The sequence below is a fragment of the Periplaneta americana genome, chromosome 10 (genome assembly GCF_040183065.1).
Source record: "Periplaneta americana isolate PAMFEO1 chromosome 10, P.americana_PAMFEO1_priV1, whole genome shotgun sequence".
NCBI lineage: Eukaryota > Metazoa > Arthropoda > Insecta > Blattodea > Blattidae > Periplaneta > Periplaneta americana.
This window is the reverse complement of record NC_091126.1, coordinates 4,707,452-4,720,303: the sequence shown is the minus strand read 5'-3', so window position 1 is coordinate 4,720,303 and position 12,852 is coordinate 4,707,452. Positions and strand designations below refer to the sequence as shown.

The 12,852-nt window shown below is 33.9% G+C and overlaps 1 protein-coding gene across 3 annotated transcripts in view; it reads left to right on the top strand.

Annotated features, from left to right (window-relative positions):
* The window catches only part of eIF2D (eukaryotic translation initiation factor 2D), a 56,945-nt gene extending 44,330 nt beyond the window's left edge, over positions 1 to 12,615 (top strand). For 2 of the 3 annotated variants that reach the window (XM_069836765.1, XM_069836764.1), the window contains exon 6: positions 10,326 to 12,615. In XM_069836765.1, coding sequence (XP_069692866.1) covers positions 10,326 to 10,390 — 65 coding nt within the window. In that variant the 3' untranslated portion in view covers positions 10,391 to 12,615. Of the gene's footprint in view, positions 1 to 8,620; positions 8,847 to 10,325 lie in introns of those variants that run through there. The other variant, XM_069836766.1, reaches the window with a different exon arrangement.
* The last annotated feature ends 237 nt before the right edge of the window (positions 12,616 to 12,852 follow it).

Below are 12,852 nucleotides of genomic sequence, written 5' to 3'. Positions count from 1 at the left end.
TTCAAAATTCCACTTACTTTGATTCCAACACAGCTTCTAAAGATTCATCCTCCAAATCTAAGTCTCATGTTCTGGGATATTTTGTACATCTGTCACTATCACTTTTTTCATTGTGAACACTACCTACTTTCTGTTTCTTTCCTTTTTGAAGTACTCGACCAGTTCAGCAAACTCATTATAATGCACAAATCAAGACTTTAATGTCCACTATTAGAGTAGTTCAACACTTCCGACATTCCAAACACTACCTTAAAATTCAAGAATCATGAACGCACAAAAATAACAATATTTCCCTCCTCTAGCAAACTGCTAGCATTATGTCTGAGCGAATTTTAAAATTAGCGAATTGCTGCAGCAGGATTCTTGGGGCACCACATCATAAGTTTCGTGATATTCGTGTTATGCAAAGACATCTACACAAGTTTTGAAATGAGAAAATCAGTGCAGTAGATTTCTTGAGGCGCCATGCTTGATTAGAAATACCACGATGGTCTGCAGATAGAACAGCAAATGGACAAGCGTTTAAGCACATATCAGAATCAAAATACATGTTTTTCAAACACCTAAAATCCTCCATTTCAGAGTCTATTAAAGACTACAGTAGCGTGCAAATTAATCCGAACACGACATATTTTTATATTTTCTGTCATTGTTGGCCTCACAGCTGCTCATACCGCTTTAATTGACATCTGTAGTACGTGTAATTCCATTCTTGAAGGTCTGTCGTTATTATTTTCTTATAATATGTGACATTTTGCCTGTCGTTTTGTACTTATAAGCATTTCAGTTGTGTTGAAGACTTAATACTGCAATCCTGTGTACATTCTGTCATCTTCACAAATGGATACAACTCCACGAAAACAGTCTAAAATTATAACATTAGCAGAGCATTCTTCTATGACACAGAGGCAAATTGCTGCAGAATGTCACATCGGTTTGGCTACTGTTAATTCGATCATAAAACGATATAGGGAGACTGGATCCATCACACCCCAGAAAAAAGGAAACTGTGGCCGGAAAAGGAAGACTTCACCTGCAGATGATCGTTTAATTGTCAGGAAAAGTAAATTAAATCCTAGACTAATTGCTGTCGACTTAACCCGCAAGTTAATGGCTACCATTGGTACGAATATTCACGTCACAACAGTGCGGCGTAGGTTTTTGGAAGCTGGACGAAGAGCTCGTAAGCCTATTAAGAAGCAACTGCTAACCCTTGTTATGTGCAAAAAACGCTTAATGTAGGCAAAATTACATCAACACTGGACAGTGAATGACTGGAAGAATGTACTTTTTTCTGATGAGTCTCATTTCGAGGTCCACGGCCACCATGTTTCTTATGTATGGAAAGGATCCGAAAAAGTAACAGCAGCTCATCTCCAGCAAGCACCCAAATACCCCCCCTAAAGTAATGTTTTGGGGTTGTTTTACACATGAAGGGCCTGGAGCATTAATACCTATCAAGGGAATGATTAATTCTGACAAAGATATTCACTTATTGGAAACCAGAATCGTACCCCAGCTGCAAAAATCATTTCCGGATGGCAGAGGTGTGTTCCAACAAGATCTGGCACCATGCCATACGTCTCGAAAAGCTACAGAATTCTTCAACAAGAAGAATATTCAGTTACTCCCCTGGCCAGGCAACTCACCCGACATCACCCCATTGAGAACTTGTGGTCAATTTGCAAAAGAAGAATGCAAAAAATGGATTGTTCTACAAAGGAGAAGATGATTTCTGCCCTCGTTGGTATATGGTTTCGCGATGAAGAAATGAAGAATATTTGCGGGAAATTAGTGGAATTAATGCCAAATCATCTCAGAGCTGTTATTAGGAACAAGGGAGGCCACATAGATTACTGAGGTATGTCTTAGACCCTTTTTTTTATCCCGTTTGAGTGTTTTTGCATAAGTAATTATGTTGTTCGGGTTAATTTGCACGCTACTGTAGTTAAACATAATTAATATGTTTTCGAGTTTGTATTTCGGACAGTTGGTGCACTGAACCATACCGTCCCAGCTACAGCACTGGGAACAGTAGTAGAAGCTTCTGGCTTTTAATAGTGTATTAAGAACTATTATAAACGGATTTAATATGTTTTTGCTGTATATGTATGAAATATATGAGAAAATATGTCCGATTTATATTTCATTCATTATTATACAAATCAGAGATAATGCTTACTTTCTGCTTACAATGTGCTTTTATTGCATGGTGGCTGGCGCATGCATTTCAAAAGAACCTTTTTTTTTTTTTTTTCATCTCTTCACATGTTTTGTAGCAGCTTTGTCTTTGAGAAATGGACTTGAGGATCGTAACTCTTGCACCACGAAATAAGGTATGTTGTTTTGAATTTTTTTTTATAGTAGTAACTAGTTATATCACAGTCTAGTATATACAGTCACGAAGCTCATTACGTAGTAAATATGCAAACATTAGATAGTTCCTCACCACTAGGATCGCTAATATCGCCTCATTACAGGCAATGCAAAATAATACCGTCACAGTCTATTGTTTCTAGCAACCTCAAAACTCAAGCTTCGTGACTGTATATAGTAGTAACTAGTTATATTGTGAAACTTTTATTCATGTTAGATTTGATTGATTATGATTTATTGCATTTAATATGTAGTATTATTTGTATCACACTGTTGTAATTAAAATTAATATATCATTGTAGATAAATATGATGCAGAATTAAGAGAGGCCTGAGTGCATTAATTTTTTTTATATTTTTTTGAAGTGAAAGAAAGTGAAAAATTCGTAAGAATTGAGGGGCGTTTCCACAAAACTCGTTATCAACATTTTTTTCGATTTTGAGGTTTCAGCATATCCTTATGTTTGTGGGTCAGGAGAATTCAATGGTGCTATTAGAATTAAGCTAAAGTTGATAAGTATATCAGTAAATTGATCTTGACATAAAAGAGATTTTTCAAAACTCGGTATCTACAGTTGTGTATTTTAGAAAAGAGTTGTCTTGAAAAAAAGAAGATTTTGTAGATAACGAGTTTTGTGAAAACGCCCCTCAATTTGGTTTCATAATTTGAGATTTGAGGCTTTCATGGTGGATGGTTGTGTGTTTCAGTTATATAGTCCTCATAGATTCTTAATTGCAAATAACACTGATAGGCATTTTAAAACTTTATCTGTGATGAAATTCAAACAAGAAGCAGTTTTCCATTCTGAACCTGAAAATGACTTCGATTTCTCTTTGTTACATTAAATTGTTTCACAAATAACGGAAGCATTGATAAACTGAGTACAATTGTATGTTTATTTTGAAATAGACTTAAGTCATTGACTTGTATCCTTTTCAAAATAAAAACAAATTAGAACTACAGCTATGCCTCCAGAAATTGTGAACAAGTTGCTCGGCAACTGGGTTGAGGTTAAGGTAGCACATTATTCAAATGGACCAATCAAGAACCTGAATGCTGAAGTAAATGTAAAAATCATGCATACACTTTTCAAACAAAAGTATCCAGAATCAAAAGTGTCATACTGGTTCTATTATAACTATTTTAAAGCAAATTATTCTTTGAGATGTGGTAGGTCACAGGTAGATGCCTGCAGTAAGTGTGAAGAGTTGAAAACAAAACTGAAAAGTGACTCCCTAAATGAAAATGTGAAGAAAACAGCTGCTGAACTGATGATGCACACTCGAAGATGCAAGGAGTTTTATAGTAAACTTAGTGAGATTAAGAAGAAATGCCAGAATGAAGAAAATGTAATCGGAATTTTAATAGACTTTATGCAAAACATCCCATTACCTCATCAGGAGGTGTTCTACGAGCAATAGAGGTTTTTGTTTACAATTCGTAACACATGGTATGTAAATACGATTTTATTTGCCGTCCAAATTTTGGCAGATAATGATGATGATGATAATAATAGTAATAATAATAATAATAATAATAATAATAATAACAACAATTTGATGATGATTGATGTTACAAAGGCTGGATCCAAGATTGATTCTTGCACTTAGGCCAGTTAGGCCCATTGTACAACCTACAGTATATGCAATGATATTCTAAGTCCGAAAGATGGCCTGGATGGCATTCGTGAATCCGATGCTGACAGGCAGGTCATCCTTCCTGGGTCCTGCAGGTAAAGTCCCACCATCTACTGACTAGACTGAACCCAGATTCTGTTCTCAAGCTCTTAAAACCTAGATCAGCATTGGAAATCTTCACCCAAGCCAATTTTTACTATTAAAGATGATAGATGAAATGAGGGGGAAGTGGAGAGTATTGGTGGAATGAAAGAGGGAAACGAGAGTACCCTGAGAAAAACCCTCTACTTTGTTTTGTCAATCACAAATTCCACCCAGACCTAACCAGGGATCGAACTCGTGTCACTTGGATGGAAGGCCACAGACATGGCGACATGATAATGAATTCTAAGCACTCTATTTTACTTGAACAAAAATTAAATACATTCATGGTTGTTAGAGACATGAATAATCAAACAGTAAAATTTTGGACCAGGTTATAGTGTGTTCCATGTAACTAGTAATGATGTGATAGAGGAACTTTATAAATTGTATTATCTCTGTGGCACTACTAAATTTAAACTCCAAATCACTTTTAAATTTCAACAAAGTGATGACAGTACAGTAGTTTTATATGTGAGGGAAAACTGAGACACTGTGATATATGTAACAATTCCTTATCGACAGGAATCTTTCCAGAATGTTTAAAAATAGCAAAAGTCCATCCTGTCTTTAAAAAAGGTAACAAACAAAATCTGGAAAATTACAGACCAATATCATTGCTCTCAGTATTCTCAAAAATCTTAGAAAAAATAATGTATAACAGGCTAGTTCCCTTTCTTGAATTGCAAAATGTTTTTTCAAACATTCAATTTGGATTTCAGAAGAACCAGACAATAAATGATGCTCTCTTTTCCTTCATTGAAAATCTTCTCGAAGCAAAAGATAAGAAAGAAAATAGTCTTGGTCTCTTTATAGATCTCAGTAAAGCCTTTGACATGGTAAACCATGATCTATTAATAACTAAATTAGAGTCATATGGTATAAGAGGCCTAGCAGGTAATTGGTTTAAATCATATCTTGACAGTCGAAAACAATTTGTAGAAATAAACACAATACGTTCGACTTCCACCTCTATGAAGCACGGTGTTCCGCAGGGCTCAGTTCTTGGACCAGTAATTTTTTTTTATTATATATAAATGATCTCCCAGATCATATACCTTTTGCTAAGATGGTTTTGTTTGCTGATGATACAAATATGCTATTTAACTCTAGCGATAAAAATGAGTTGCTAAGTACAATCAATTAGAGCAATGGCCACCTCCAAAACTGGCTTCAGCAAAATAAGTTACAACTGAATATTAGTAAGACTGTTTACATACTCTTTAACAATAGCAGCAATCAAAATTCTACTCCTATCAAAATAAATGATAAAGACATAATGGAAGTTAAAAATACAAAATTTCTAGGCATCTGGATCGACTCTGCTTTAACCTGGAACTATCATGTTGAGAAAACTATAGAAAAATTGAACCGCTATGTATATGCTTTCAGAATATTAAACAAAACAACCTCTAATGAAGTTCTCAGATCTATGTATTTTGGCTATGTACATTCCCAGATTCAGTATGGCATACCATTATGGGGCGCAACAAGCAAAATTACGGAAATTTTTAAGCTACAGAAGAAAATTATAAAAATTATGAAACAAGCACCTGTAAGGTCGCAAAGTAAAGAAATTTTTAGGGAACTCAAAATTCTGCCAGTACCTTGTATATACATTCTAGAAACAGTGTCTTTCATTCATAAAAACAAAGCAAAATTCAAATTGAATTCAGACTACCACATGTATCAAACAAGAACATCAAGTCATATCCATCTGTCCACTCATAGAATAACCACAAGTCTTAAAAGTATTTTACATAAGGCATAAATATGTATAATAAAATTCCAAGCTCCATAATAAGTAGTAAACAAAAGAAGTTTAAAAGCATGGTCAACAAGTTGCTGCTGCATCATATGCCATATACTGTAGAGGAATTTATGTCTTTAGACCTTGCAGAAAGTGCCTACTAATGTGTAATTGTATCATGTCAGCAGATGTCCTGCAATAACAAAGCTACAAATTCATAAATATGTCCATAGTATAATCAGAAACTAGATTAAGACTTAGAAATAAGATTGACGAAACCATGATTTGTAAAGATCTTTATGGTGAATAAATTACTACTACTACTACTACCAGATACAGAAGTGAAATTTTAAAATTGTTAACAGTTTATAGTTAGAGAAATTAAAAATAAATAAAGTTCGTAAAAGTTAGAATTCTCTTTGTCTATGTTGAAATGAAATACAGAAGTACAGTAAATAGAAAGGACACGTATTGTGAATGCTTGCTCTACAAACCTGTTGAAATGACTAGTGCTACAGCAACAGGCAAGGGCATTTCTGTTATTTTATTTGTATATAATATTTCAATATAAAATTACAATTTATCTTATAATATAATAGTTTATGGAATTTGACCCTCGCTTAAGAAGCTTATTTCTGAGATAATTTGGAGTAAAAATGTTTGTGAACATGGGTCTGAGTTGTAATAATTGATGCATGGGAACTATGCATAACAAGACAATGCTTGTAAAACCAATATTACATTAAATGATAAGTGCACGGTTACAATATTGAACATTGGAATTTTTCCCTTGAAGTTACATAATATTTCTATTAGTTCAGTCTAAAATATAAATTATAACTATTTTCACAAAATGTGAATTATCAATAGCATGTTTTTATCCTGTGGTTGTACATCATGCTATTTCTGCACTAAATGGAACATAGCAGTTCTCAAGAATTGCACTTCTAACATTAACCCTCTGATGCATGACCATTTCCCCTCCTCCCTTTTATTGCATGACATGGACCTACGTGACCCGTACTACTTGCAGTGTAAAATACCGTGTTAATTTGAATTGTAATGTAAAGTACTGTGTTAATTTGAATTATGTTTATTTATTTAAATTATACAAAATGGTAACTAATAATGCTAATAAATGTTACAATGTCATTAAACGTTTTTCTCTTAATTACAAATATAATCTATTTAATTTTCAATTTGTAGCCTTGCAGAATTAAATATAAACATTCACACATTAAATTTTCTTTTCATTTTACTTCTAACCTGTTGTCAAGATTTTCACTTTTTACATTCACAGCATACTATCATACTATGCTCTTTTCTTTTACAGTTAACACACATTGTTTTACTTTTTCTGTCTTTGTTTACTGGATATTTGCAGCATCTTTTCCTCTTTCCACCTTGGTTACGTCACTGCGATGGCTCTGGAAATTAGATTCCACAGAGAACCATAGCTTCTTTGATACTCTTCTGCAGGTATATGTTCAGGCTTTTACCTTCCATATGTGGCATAATTAGTTCTTTGACCAGCTCTTTGAGAAATATTCTTCTCTTAGATGACGTCTTACCACAAAATTCTGGATGTTGACTTTCGTATATCAGGAATGCATTTACACAGGCTACATCCAACATGTAAAATAATACGCATGATCATCTCTTTGTTTTATGTAGTGTAGTGTAATTTCTCGTAATTTTATCAAGACAGTCCACACCCCCTTTAGTCTTGTAATATTAATTGCTGGCTTATTTTTCAAATCTGGTGTCACAGATTTCTCTTTGTGTGTTGTACTTAGAAAAATGACACTCTTATGCTTCTCAGGAAGAAAACTTACAAGTGTTAGTTCACCATGAAAACAAAATTCTGATGAATGAACCGGTCTGGATTTATGAGCTTGCTTCCCTCTTGTCTTTCTTCATGGTGCCGACTAAAGTAAGTCTTTTTGTGAGTTTTTGTGCCAAGAGGAACTGACGTAAAGTAATTGTCACATGTAATATTCCTGCCAGATTCTTCAATTTGTACCATCAGTTGACGTACAACATTTTGAGCTAAGCCTTTTTCTACTGGCATGCCTATTTTCCTTCCATTATATATTATTGCATTGAAAGTGTAGGCATTTTTTGCATTATAGATCCAGAAAATTTTTGTTCCATATTTTCCGGGCTTGTTTGGCATGTACTGTAAAAATGGGCAGTGCCCTCTGAAAGGAACTAGCTGTTCATCTACGGCCATGCACTCACTGGCCACATACTTTTTCTTGTAATTTTCGATGAAAATGCTCCATACATAATGAAATGCTGCCAAACGATCTGTTTGAAGTCTTGCATCCCTCGTCCTCTTGCCTTTCGAATTGTCTCAAAACGGTTTACTGACATGCATGCTCCGTAGTGGGGATTGCTATCAGAAGAACAAAATAATTGTCATATTCTTCACCAGAATTCTTCTCTACACCAGCTAACACAAGTATTCCAGTAGATATGTCCTTCCACCCTTTATGTTTTGCAGCAGCTATTCTCCTTTCTTCTGAAATAATCTCTGGAGACATGAAGAGTAATAAGGAACCTTCCTTATTTGCAGTATTTACACCTCCGGCAGGGCCATTAGTAAATCTTATGTTTCTGCTGGGTGTTTGTGACATAGGAGGTGCATCACTTGACCATATCATTCCAGTTTTGGAAATATAACTATTGCTAAGATTGGCATTGCTCATTGCAGGACTCATCAGATGATACTGAAGAATTAGGTTCGTAATCAGGATCGCTCATTGTAGAAGGTGATGCCAGAAATTCTGAAGGTTCCAGGTAACTTTCTTCCTCTTCGCTCGTCCAGTTGTCTTTGTCAAGCATATGAGAAATTTCCTGATCATGTACCAGTAATGGACGTGGTTTCTCTACAACAGCAAAGACAAAAGCTACTCAACATTTTTTCCTGCCTGCGTTAAGTTATTTTTCTTTACAAATAAGCTAATTTACTAATCAATCCTATGTAATAATAATAATAATAATAATAATAATAATAATAATAATAATAGTAATAATACTTACGTTTTACAGTGTAATTTGCTTCACTCCCGAGGACGCATGAATTGTGTTGACTGAACAGCTAATTACAGCTCACTCTCATGTCTGGTTGGGCATTTAGAGGTCCACATTATAAATGGGATCACTGATAGTGATATGTGACAAAAGCATGATAAACGTAGAAAAATTTGGTTCAAAGTGATGCACTTTCTCAAAATGAAATTGTATTACACCTGTATCCATTATGAGCTTATCTTACTGAAAATTACCTCAGAAATAAGCTCCTTAAACATGAGTAAAACTTCATGATTCACTCTGTGTATGAAGTGTATCTATATTTAAATGCTCTTTGTACAATGTGTTTCTTCAACTACGTCAGTCTTAACTTAAAGAAGAAAAATATACCTTATATTTTTTTCAAATCTGATAAGTTTTTATTAATCCAATGGCGAGTACCTGTTTTTGCTTTATTATATATAAATTTATTTTTACCTTCTGTGTGTAACTGTTTTTCGACTTTTAATTCATCTCTCTTAAGGTGTGTGAACCAATATTTATGTCAGACATTAATATATATGATGGCTAATGTACACCTTTGATTCTGCTTAAGGCAAGGATGTCTATATATGTGACAGGAGTCCCATCCTACTTTGCATTGTAGGCCAATGCTTTTCACAGCCCTGTGTATGCATGTGCATGGAGTACACACTCGTTCGTTATCTCAGGAAAAATGAATACATTGTAAAGAGTGTAAATTGCATTCATTAGATGATTCAATTAATTGCATTGTGTACCACACATAATTAATTTTTTAAGAAACTAGACTTGTTTTGTAATGAGTGAAATTGCTTTTGTATATTAAGTTGCAAGCAATTCAGCAGTGAAATTTTTGTAGCAATGTCTGATATGAAATAAATGTAAGTTGAAGGTACTGGTTTTTTAATTTCTTTAAACAGCGTTTAGATGCAGTTTAAGCTAAAATTGACGACTCTGTGTTTAAAATTGAATCAAAATTTGCTTTTCTTGAAATCGGTATTTCAAATATTCACAGTGTTATAAAAATACATAACATTAATGAAGACAAAGTTATAAAATTTAGTGATTAAAAGGAAGAAAGATTGTTGGTCCTATATTGGAATTTTGTGTAAAAGACGAGTTCTGTGAAATATACTGGAAAATTGGAGATATAAATCAGTTCACTTTTTTCCCCTCCAGAACTGAAGCCATTTCATTTATGAGAAATGAAAGTGAAATTTATGTTCATAGTATCGACAAAGTGTAAGAGCTGGAGATTGGTGATGGGAACTATTAGCATGTCACAGTAGTTCATTAGAAAGTACCAAAATATCTTGTTCTTTAGGAAAAGAATTGTTAATTGATATATTTCCATTTTCTTACAGGAAAGTACCAGATTCCTAAGAGGTATGTAAGAGGATTGGAAAATGCTCCAAAGCAGAAGAAATAATGCTGTCTTTCTTAGAGCTTCAAGCTAATTACCTTAGCTCTTGCATACACCATCTTACTAGACTTGAGGGGTTGTAAGAAAGCATCTAGAGGTGCCGGTAGTTACCTCATGCTGAGTGAGATAGAAATAATTTTCACGCAGTTTCCACTTTGACATTACATTTTGTCGTGTTAGGTAGCCTGGTACTTGATTTATGCCTGTTTTCCTGCATAACTAATATAATAAGTGCAGAAATATTTCTTGGGGCGTAACATTATTATTATTATTATTATTATTATTATTATTATTATTATTATTATTATTATTATTATTTGTTGCACGAGCATGATAACCATTCACAGTTATGTGCCAAATCAGAGTCTAGTGCTGGTAAGATAGATGTGAGTATTGTGGGAAGCACGTTATATTGATCTGGGCTGATTTCACTCAGCATTTACTGAGCAATAGTATATAATATATTTACAAGTAATGACCATTGATGAATCATGCAAGTATTTCTAGTGCTGATATACAGGACTTTGAGACTAATGCCTTGAGTTCTTGCCCTCATTGTAGAGGCTTGCATAAAGGTACTGAAGGTATAGCTATCAACATCATATCCACCACAGAGACATTATCCTATCTTGGTAATCAAATTGGAGATGGAAGAAGAAGACTAGGACCCTCTATCGATATGTTAGCCTCTGTTAGATCTCAATTTACAACTCTTAACAATGATGATCTTATTAATTAGAAAATGAAATGCGTAAGTGGAAATTAGAATTTCAGCAAGCTGACAATAAAATTTTCTGTGAGAAGGTTCAAGAATTTATCAACTTCCTATCTAAAGCAATGCATTTACTTCCTGGACCCAAACATCCAGCTGTGCAATTCTTTGAAGCTCGACATCAACAGAAGCAAGTCAATGCCAGCAATCAAGCAATCCTGAATGTGCCACTAAACATGATCGGCAAAAGCAATGTGAGGAATATGAATATCAGAAGACTCGGTTCCTGTATTATAACCGGAGAAGGAAAGCAGTGCGAGCAGAACTTAATGATAAGCCCGTAACATGCAGAGTTGATATTAATAAAATTCATAATTTCTTCAGTTCTCAGCTATCTACAGAAAATCATCATGAACGTCAGCACTACCCTTATGGGATATCCAAAGCTGAGCAGAAGATGCTAGATGATACCGAAAATACAGTTATCACTAAAGAAGAGGTTGCAGCTGCAGACACTGTACAAAAAAAAAAGAGAGAGAGAGAATGAGATGACTCTTGGTAATGTGAAAGTCTAAGTTCTACCACAAGCCTCAGAATTGGATTTCTGACACTTAGCAACATTATTAGCAGACAAGCGTGCAGGACAAATTTTATTTATTTTTATTTGCTAATATTTGTAACATAAAATACACAGATTAAGCTTGGCTCACCCCTGAAAGAGTGGAACTCGTGCTCAGGGGCGGATTCCTGTTAAATTAAGAAGTATGTAATACAATTTATATTATGTCTGCTACACAACAAGAATATATAAATTTAAGTTTATAATTTTTCATTATTTATAAGATCCATACCTAACTTTTTTTAAATTTAATACTAGAACTATTTGAATTGACAAAATTAGAATATTTAAAAATAAATTTGTTATATATTATTGGACTTAAATTACTTCTGTAATTAAACAATGTAGCAATGTTGCATTTTGGTTCAAACAATCATAAAAAATTCATACCTTTTGTTTTATAAATGTTTTGTGTGTTTAAATGCTTTCTGTGACACGTTCTGAAAGCATGGTGCACCTGGAATGTAATTTCACGCATCTGTCTTGTAAAACCCGATTCTATATCCATTGCCATACTCCTATACTAGCAACATGAATGCAAGTATGGAATACAGATCCGAAATCAAAGGCAAACACATTTTATACGAGACATAAATGTTATTTCTTTTGCCATGGTATATCTGTCAGCCAGTAGAAGGCAGCTGCTCTCTTACAACACCCCAATCACTAATGAATTATGATGGTGTGTACAGTATCTAAGTACAAAATCCTAAACTGAAATGTGTTGAGAATTTCCTTTTCTAAAAATGGGTCAAAACTTTTGAAAAGTATTAAGTATATTAAAATAATGTAGAGTTATTTTAAGTTGTGTATATTGTAATGAAGACTGAATTTGATATGTAAGAAAATTGATTGTTTTCAATAGTACTGTTTAAATAAATGAATTTCTATTGGAAAAAATAGTTGATTATTTTATGTGTTAATGAGCAGTTTTTGATACCATATCATCAGTGCATTTTACTGTGATTTGGGTCCTGGTTCCGTACAGTGTACTGGCATCGCAGTCCATATGCAGTAGTGTTGCCACTTTCTAGTGGTGAAACTGAATTACAAACTATCTGTAGCAATTGAGTGAAAAGTGTTCCAGATATAAGGAACATAGAAATTAAATTGAAAATGAAACTTCGATATCCACCC